Genomic DNA, 10,045 nt, shown 5'->3' with positions numbered 1-10,045 from the left:
GCAAACATTGCTAAAACCACTCAAGCAAAGCTCTCAACAGCTTTTATTGAGTGGTTTGTAGCAAATTTCCATTTTGGGAAGGTGAAAAATTAAATGCTTTGTCCAAGAAATATCTGTCATCCCATCGTCATCATTATGAGTACATTTTGGACCACGATTCTTTTTCAAATATGGCATTCTTGCTGCATTACCGCTGTAATGCTGTGTCCTTACACATTAGGGCTGGAAATTGGAATTTTGACCAATGTGTCAGCAACAACTCATTTACGCTTTTGGTCAAAAGACACTGTTGGATCTTTCACATCCAACAGTGAATGCTAGCCGAACGGGACACCCACTTTAACCTCTCTCTAAGCGTATAAGTAATGGTGTACTTTGTGATGCAATGCCATGCCTGTGAAACACCACTGAGACATTTGATACTAATGTCGAAAACCAAAAGTACGGCGATGATCCAGTAGAGTTCTGGAATAAAGTTTTATGGGCAGATGAGACCAAGATAAACCTTTACCAAAGCGATGGAAAGGTGAAAGTGTGGAGAAAGGATGGAACTGCATGTGATCCAAAGCCTACTACCTCATCTGTGAAGCATGGTGGGGGTAGTGTCATGGCTGCCTCTGGAACTGGCTCACTCATCTTTATTGATGATGTAACTAATGATGGCAGCAGCAGAATTAATTTGGATGTGAACAGAAACATTTTGTCTGCCGATGTACAAGAAAATGCCGACAAACTCATTGGGCGACGCTTCACCATGCAACAAGACAATGCCCCAAAAGACACTGCCAATGCAACCAAGGATTTCATCAGGGGGAAAAAGTGGAAGGTTTTAGATTGGCCAAGTCAATCTCATAATTTAAATACACTGGAGCATGCATTTCACTTGCTGAAGAGTAGACTAAAGTCAGAAACCCCCCAAAACAAACAACAACTGAAAATGGCTGTAGTAAAGGCTTGGCAAAAATCTTAAATGAAGATACCAAGAGTTTGGTGATGTCGATGGGTCACAGGCTCGATGTAGTTATTGCATGCAAGGGATATGCAACGAAATACTTTCTAGAAGGAACTGCATATGATCTAAAAGGAACTTGTAATTCATTAAATACTTATTGACTACAGACATTTCAGCTTTTGAATTGTAATTATTTTGTTAAAATATCAGAAAAAAATTCCACTTTGACATTACATCCACCACCATGCCACGTGTAACTCCATGGACTCCGACTCCATGGACTCCGATGGATAACTCCATGGTCTGACGAGTTGTTAAGCAACTTAGGATGCTGGTTGGAATAATTAGGTCTAGCAGGATCATCTCGCCTTAGATTGCGTGTTAACTGTTGGCGACATAATGACCTCAAATAAGGTCCGCGCTCTCAATGCGCATCCGAGTACCTATTACGGCCCGAGCAGAACCATGGGTGTGGTATTGGGTAAGGACTACCACAGTGAAACAGTGGGGCAAATACGTCCCACCTATCCACTATGTGCACACTATGCCGGATCAGTGAAATAATGGACACAAACGAGGCAGATTTGAAAGATAATTATTTACTTACACACACACACACACAAGCAGGCAATCATCAAGCATGTATTTACTAGCAAGCAACAGCCATCTTTATTTACACAGGTAGGCAATCAATAAAGCATGTATTTACAAGCCAAAGGCAAAAGACACAGAAGAGCAGACATGACCCATGTATATATATATATATATATATATATATATATATATATATAAATATATAATTATATATATGTATATATTTCTACAATTGTATATATATATATTCCCCTTATACTTATATACAAAATGACATATTAAATTTAACCATTTCAAATAAATTTCTTTAAAGCGTACGTGCACATAGCTTATAAAATAAGAACGAAGAAATATCTCGCGGCAATTTCCTGTCTGTGTTATTTGGGCGGTGTATGAGAAACCGTGCCGCGAGTTTTGAATATATCTCGGCAATTTCCCGTCTGTGCATGAATTTTCTCAACTAATGCTTATACCGAGTCTAAAACCATCGATAAAAATGAAATCAGATGGTGAATTAGAGTCGAGATAAATGCGTGAGGGAGTCTTGGGAATTGGGAATTCTTCCAAAGCAAACTGATCTCTCTCATGCACAGATTTATCCCATCTCGCCTTCAATTGTCTTACCCTTCCTCCCGTCCATGGTACACTGAATCTTGTGGTGAGGCAGTTGCCCTGAAACAACTTGCCTTTGCCTCTTGGAAGGCTAATCCAACTGAAGGAAATCTCAGTTCCTTCCACCAAGCTCGGAACAAGTTTTGTGTCTACCCTCAGGAGTGCCAGGAAGCACTATCTCTCCTCACTCAAGAATGAACTCTCAAACCTGTCTCCTTCCTCCAAATCCTGGTGGCGTCTGGTCAAATCCGTTTCTGGTGTTTGTTCCCCCTCCATCCCCTCCCTTACCTCAAATGGCCACACAGTTGACATCGCACGTGACAAAGCCGAATGCCTCAACTCTGTGTTCGCCTCGAAATCCTTAGTCCCAAACCCATCTCTCTCTGTTCCCACCTTTCCCAGTCGAACCCAACTGCTCCTGGACTCTGTGTCCTTCTCTCCTGACAAGGTGGAGGAGTTTTTGTCAAACCTCGACTCTGATTCTGCAACTGGACCAGACGGCATCAGCCCACGGGTCTTAAAATCCTGCTCTGCCGCTCTATCTCACCCTCTCTCTGTTCTTTTCACCCTATCTTTTGCTCAAGGTCATCTGCCAGCATCCTGGAAATCAGCTAACATTACCGCTTTACACAAAAAAGGTGCAAAAACAGATCCTTGCAACTACAGACCAATCAGCCTGCTCCCAATTATCAGCAAAGTCATGGAATCCATCATTGCTTCGGATATGAAATCTTTCCTCTTCTCCAATGGCTTGATCTCTGATCATCAATTTGGTTTCAGACCAGGTCACTCTACTCTGGACATGCTGCTTCTGCTGTCTCAACAATGGATGGAGGTCCTCAATGCCAAACAGGAAATCAGAGCTGTCTCCCTTGACATATCAAGGGCCTTTGATACGGTCTGGCACCCAGCTCTGCTCACCAAACTCTCCTCCTATGGTATCCATGGAAATCTCCATGCATGGCTTGCGGACTTCCTCTCTGGTCGTAGTCAACGTGTGGCCCTGAATGGATTTCTCTCATCTCCCCTTCCTGTTCAGGCTGGAGTTCCCCAAGGAAGTGTGCTGGGCCCTGTGCTTTTTCTGGTCTTTATCAATGATCTCTCTGACTCTCTGGAAAATCCTCTCTATCTCTTTGCTGATGACTCCACTCTCTGCCGCTCCATGCCTCTTCCCTCAGATCGGCAGTCTGCAGCCTCCTCACTCTCTGAAGACCTGGACAAAATCACAGACTGGTCAAACAAGTGGAACATGTCTTTCAATCCTGCCAAATCTCACTCTCTTACTATGTCTCTCCGAAAAGATCGACTGGACAACCCTCCCATCTACTTTCTCAACAATCCTCTCCAAGAAGTTCTGTCACTCAAGCTTTTGGGTCTCACTATCTGCCATGATCTTTCTTGGGAAAACCACATTTCCAAGCTGGCCTCCAAAGCCAGTCGCCGACTGGGCATCCTCCGTCGTGCGAAGTCCTTCCTCGGCACACCTGAGCTCCTCACCACTTACAAGGCTTTCATCCGCAGCTCAATGGAATACTGTTCTCCCCTATGGGCTGGTGCTCCTGCCTCACACCTGGCTCGGCTTCACGCTGTTGAATCCAAAGCTTTCAAAATCATTGGAATCTCCCGCGATGAAGCTATCTCTGAGGGCCTTTCACTCACTCACCGCAGGCAGGTAGGTGGTCTTTCTGTCTTCTACCGACTCCTCTCCGGCCTTGCTCCCCCAGCTCTCTCTGTGCTCTGTCCCCCAAATATTCCTACAGGTCGCACAAGATCTGCCAGCAACCCTCTGATGGTTAAACTGCCGAAATCTCGGCTCTCTGCTCACCTTCACTCTTTCATTCCTCTTTTCTCCCGCCTGTGGAACAAACTCCCACACTCCCTTCAATCCCTCTCCTCCCTCCAGGTCTTTAAAACAGCTGTTCACCACCATCTCTTATCTTCCCCCATCCATAACCTTGATCTTTTCTACCCCCACTAATTCACCCCAGATCCACCTTGTTTGAAATTCCAACTTATTTCCTGGAAATCCTGGCAGTGTCCATATGTTTATACCTCTCCCACCCCCCCCCCCCTTCACATGCCTCCCCCCCTTCACATGCCTCCCCCCCTTCACATGCCTCCCCCCCAAAGCCCTCTCCCTCCCACAGATCTCTCGATGTCTCCATGTCTCTCGGTCCCTGCTCTCAAATGTTGTGTTTGTGTCCTTCCCCCTCTCTCCCCATCTTGTCTACCGCTCCCGATGTTATTTGTTTTATGTGTCTGTTTGTCTTTCTGTGTGATTAATGTTCGCTCTTTCACGAGCCTCGATCTTGTATACAAAAGAAAAAAAAAAAAAAAAAAAAAAAAAAAAACATTTCTACATCCACAAAGGACATGGCGCCATCATTTATTCCGGGAAAAAGGAGATGATAAGAACAGAAAGAGGCAGTTCAGAGTATTGATTTGACTCCTCAGTTTTCTCACGCAACCAAGCTGGGTTGGGTCAGGCCAAATATTGCGAAGGGTAGGTGTTGGAGGTGAGGGTTTGGTGTTGTGTCGGAAGTGTGTGGTGTGAGAGAATATGGAGCTGTGCAACCTCTTGGGAACCTTCAATGCAGCAGAATTTTTTTTTGTAGGCTTCCCTAGATCTGTGCCTCGACACAATCCTGTCTCTGAGCTCTGCAGGCAGTTCCTTCGACCTCATGGCTTGGTTTTTGCTCTGATATGCATCGTCAGCTGTGAGACCTTATATAGACAGGTGTGTGCCTTTCCAAATCATGTCCAATCAATTGCATTTACCACAGGTGGACTCCAATCAAGGTGTAGAAACATCTCAAAGATGATCAAGAGAAATGGGAGGCACCTGAGATAAATTTCAAGTGTCATAGCAAAGGGTCTGAATACTTATGTAAATGTGATATTTCAGTTTTTTCTTTTTAATAAATTTGCAAAACTTTCTAAAATCCTGTTTTCTCTTTGTCATTATGGGGTATTGAGTGCAGATTGATGAGGAAAAAAATGAATTTAAACGATTTCAGCATAAGGCTGCAACATAACAAAATGTGAAAAAAGTGAAGGGGTCTGAATACTTTCTGAATGCACTGTATATATATATATATATATATATATATATATATAATATATATATATCTGTCACTATGCGACCTTCATATCATCAGTGGGGAACTGCCAGCAAGGTGTCCCATACAGCTGCTGCTGCACCTTGCTGGGAGCGATAAGCACCGCCTGCCACACGGTAACATTATCTCTGGTATCCACTCATCATATGGAGTCGACCTGGATGCGGTTGGGAGTTACTAATAATTGGTATCTGTAATCTGGTTCTCCAACCTAATGAGCGAACGTCATGACGTCATCGCCATGCATGTCCGCATTGTATATAATATACATATATATATATATATATATATATATATATATATATATATATATATATATATATATATATATATATATATTTAAAATCATAAGTAAATCCAATGGTCGCACAACCATAATTGTAGTAGGCAGACAAAATTTGCCTTTCTATAAAGTGGATTCATTTTCAATATTTTGGGAGAATGGTCAAGCTCCTGGACTGCCCCAAGATGGGTTTGCACCTCTCCCGCAAATTCTGTCCATAGACAATTAGAACAATTCCCCGAAGCCATGTCGCCGCTCCACATGCCCCCAATTCTCCAGCACCCCATACCACTGAATTACTGGAGACAGCCCTTCAAAGGAAGCATTAGACCCCTTATAAGCTGCCCATGTCTACGATGTGATCCATGCTGCAGTGACAAGGTTTCAATCATGTTTGCGATTGCCCGCCCCAAGTCACCGCCGCCACTCGAGCCTCCAACGCGCGATCAAATAAAAAGCTCCGTCGGAAGGCAGCTATGAACGAAGAATCTGCTCCACTCGAATTACTGGATAAAGTGCACAGGACGAGAGGAGAGACACAAAAAAGACAAAGCCAGTTAGCGGTTTGCATTTATCGTAAAGGTTGCGTCCATCCGCAGACTCCAACAGTAACAAAGGGATCAATTCAAATTTCAGCATCTATTAGACGTCGGTTCCTGAATCTGCAGAAAGTAAAAAAACATCTACGGGTGCGCAGTTTGTTATAACTCCAAAAGTCGGGTCTTGCTGGTTGGTGGTCACGATGCGACACGTCCAAAATGAAAACGCTACAAGCTCTTGCATTGACATCGTCGGTGACAACTTCGAAGGATTTGTCCTCCTCCTCAGCCTGAAAAGCGTGTTCCTGCCACTCTACGCGTTCCTCACCACCGTCGGAGTCGCCGGCAACTCGCTCCTCGTCGCGGTCTTAGTTCGATCTCGGCATCTGCGAACCACCACCAACGTCTTACTGGGAAACTTGGCGCTCAGCGACCTGCTCATGTGCGTTACCTGCGTGCCCATCTCCGCAGCCTACGCCTTCGAGCCCTGCGGGTGGATGTACGGCCCGGTGCTGTGCTACCTCGTCGCGATCGTACAGCCGACGACTGTGTACGTGTCCGTGCTGTCCCTTATGACCATCGCCATAGACCGATACGTGGTGGTCGCTCATCCGATCCAACGACGCATCTCACCAAGGAACTGCACATACCTAGTGGTCGTCATCTGGCTCGTGTCGGCCGGTCTTGCGTCCCCGATCGTCGTGCATACCGTGTACACGGACATCGACCTGTCTCAGGTGTGCTCACGAAGGCTCCTTGTGTGGTAGGATGTCATAATCATGACCTGTTATTTCACGAATGACTGACAACATGTTTAACATGTGTAAACATATTCAATCACTGCTTATCTAAAGTTGGCGGCATTTTTTAAAGTTGCTTTTCTCTTTTTCTACAATTGTAAAATACTGATGAGTAGACGAGGTGAAGAATAAACAAGTACAAAAAGTTTTAATTAAAACAAAAGCCGCGTCGATGTTACACAATGCCTAGATGCAGCTGTGCCTATAACGTCGATGTTATAGGCACAGGACATTCCTATTGATTCGATTACTTGATGTTATTTTTGTGCAAAGTGAAAATATATCTCGGCAATTTCCCGTGTGTGGCGACGAATTTTTAATATATCTCGGCATTTTCCCGTCTGTTATTTCAGGCGGTGTATGACTGACCATGCCGCGATTTAAAAAATATATATCTCGGCAATTTCCCGTGTGTGGCGACACGTGAACGAAGCTATGCTCCTCTCTCCACATTATTGTGACGACGTATAAATTAAATATTTCATCGTGACGATTGTCATCAAATGGACGAATTTTTAATATATCTCGGCATTTTCCCGTCTGTTATTTCGGGCGGTGTATGACTGACCATGCCGCGATTTAAACAAAATATATATATATCGGCATTTTCCCGTCTCTTATTTCGGGCGGTGTATGACTGACCATGCCGCGATTTAAAAAAATATATATCTCAATGGACTTGAAGTTACAGGCCTTTGAGAATTCATTTCGTTCTATAAAGGGCAACTTTCATCGGATTTTCTTCCCGTTTTTTTTCAACCGAGTCTAAAACTATGTTAGCGACTGTGAAAAATGAAATGATATATCGAATTTGATTTGAAATAAAACTGTGTGAGAGAGAAAGACACCACGGGCCTACAAAACAGGCCTCAAAGCTATGCGAGTTAATAAAATGGTGGATATTTGTTTATATGAAGGCTCTCCCAGAATGGGTGGAGCTATGGTTCCCAGAATGGGTGGAGCTTTGAGGTTTTGTCTTCTCTGCAAGAACAAGAAGAAGAAGAAGAAGCAGAAGAAGAAGAACAACAACAACAGCAGAGGGCACTCTATGAGCAGCGTCTGCGACGCAGCTAAAAAACTGGTGAAAAAAATTAATTGCTGTAACTACTAATTCCATTATGCAAAAGCAGTAAACTTAAACAGATTCAACCATGACTCATTCTCTTTCAACTATCAACCTTTTTTTTTGTTATTTTTGCAAAATTTTCACAAGGAAATGCAACAGTTCCAGTGTGGAAGGAATGGCAAAATAGAAGGAAAAAAACGTTGAGTAATGTTATCGGGGCCAATTATTGTGACAAATGGACAAATCATGAGGGAGTATACATTTTACTGTGTGTGTGCATGTGTTTGTTTGTGTGTGTGTGTGTGTGTGTGTGTGTGTGTGTGTGTGTTTGTGTGTGTGTGTGTGTGTGTGTGTGTGTGTGTGTGTGCGTGTGTTTGCCCCATAATGACAACAGCCACACAAAATATATTAATCACGCAAACACTATGCCTGTGTCAAAAACAGTAAAAAGGTTAATTTGTAAAGGTAGTGTCAAGGATTATGGGACATTATTAAATTCTCCAATTCGAGTATTTCCAATGTATACATATATATCCCCCCCCCCCCCCTCCCCCACCTCCTAATGTCTAATAGTCAGTGCAACAGTGTTGGTTCTGCTGAAGCACTTTCTGGGCCATGGAAGATGTTGGTTGGTTTGCCATCCCTTTCCCAACAGTAGTTAGGGCAGGAATTTGGAACTTGACCATGATGCTGGCGACAGCTCACCGACTCTTTGCGAAGGCTGTGTGTATATATATATATATATGTATGTATATATCCACGATATCCATTTTTCCGTTCTCCAACCTATAGCTTTGTCTTTAAAAAACTCAACGTTTCGGCCAGCAACCCAGCAAGCGCTGAGCCTCCACTAGCCTTCATCAAGAGAAGTTCCCTTGTTCATCTCCTTCCAGATATACCTGGGGAGAGGGGTGGACCTATTCTATCAACCAATCACAAAGCTGTGTTGCGAGACCTCGTGACCATAGACCCATGCTCGGCTTATGTTGCAAGTGTTTTGTGTGTGTTTGAGCGGTGTATTGTATTTTGTTGTCCGTGTTGCCTGTGTCGGCTATGTCCCACTTTGTCTTTGTCCTCCTCCCAGCATCGGTGTCTCTCTGGTGTATTTATGCATGAGAGGTCCGTATGCCTGTGGTAACGCCACAGTCTCCTCTGTCAATGGTGCCCTCGTTTGGCCAGTGTGCCAGGACTCCAGTATTCGCCTCCTGGCCCGGTTCGGGGATGCCGCCAGCACGTTCACATTGTCCCATAGAGGAACATGGCCCGCCCTTATTCCATGCTTGGCGATAGCAGATCTTTCTGGGTGATTACACTCAAAGGCCTTGTGGTGTTCATTAATGCGCTGGCCTAAGGTTCTTCCAGTCTCGCCTATGTATTCTCCACCACAGTCACATGGAATGGTGTATACCACACCTGTGCAATCATTCTTTAGTCTTTTGTCTTTGACCTTGGTCAGTGCACGTCTCAAGGTGTATATAGGTTGGTAGTTAACCCTCACCCCGACCGGTCTCAAAATCCTGCCAATCCTTTGAGATACCCGTGGCACAAATGGGAGCACGCAGAAGCCCTTAGGTGGTTCCTGTGGCAGCCATCCACTGCAGCCATCCACTGCAGCCATCCACTGCACCATAAAAGAGCTGTGGTGAATACACTCGTAAAAAGGGCAAGGAATATACCGTCCACCTTGAAGGGCAAAAGGAGAGAGATCAAGCATCTCAAATGGGTATTGAAAGCCAATGGCTACCCAGACCACCTCTGCCCAAAAAATGAAATGGTACTGGCAGCTCCAAGAATCCAGGACGTGCCACAGGAACCACCTAAGGGCTTCTGCGTGCTACCATTTGTGCCACGGGTATCTCAAAGGATTGGCAGGATTTTGAGACCGGTCGGGGTGAGGGTTAACTACCAACCTATATACACCTTGAGACGTGCACTGACCAAGGTCAAAGACAAAAGACTAAAGAATGATTGCACAGGTGTGGTATACACCATTCCATGTGACTGTGGTGGAGAATACATAGGCGAGACTGGAAGAACCTTAGGCCAGCGCATTAATGAACACCACAAGGCCTTTGAGTGT

The 10,045-nt window shown here is 44.4% G+C and overlaps 1 protein-coding gene across 1 annotated transcript in view; it reads left to right on the top strand.

Annotated features, from left to right (window-relative positions):
- Nucleotides 1–6,302: 6,302 nt before the first annotated feature.
- The window catches only part of LOC137438962 (prolactin-releasing peptide receptor-like), a 106,129-nt gene continuing 102,386 nt past the window's right edge, over nucleotides 6,303–10,045 (top strand). The window contains exon 1 of the mRNA XM_078771094.1: nucleotides 6,303–6,829. Coding sequence (XP_078627220.1) covers nucleotides 6,303–6,829 — 527 coding nt within the window. The remainder of the gene's footprint in view (nucleotides 6,830–10,045) is intronic.

The sequence above is a fragment of the Myxine glutinosa genome, chromosome 1 (genome assembly GCF_964187855.1).
Source record: "Myxine glutinosa chromosome 1, kmMyxGlut1.1, whole genome shotgun sequence".
Lineage (NCBI taxonomy): Eukaryota > Metazoa > Chordata > Myxini > Myxiniformes > Myxinidae > Myxine > Myxine glutinosa.
Note: the sequence above shows the minus strand (reverse complement) of the source record. Positions and strands in the feature narration are given on the sequence as shown.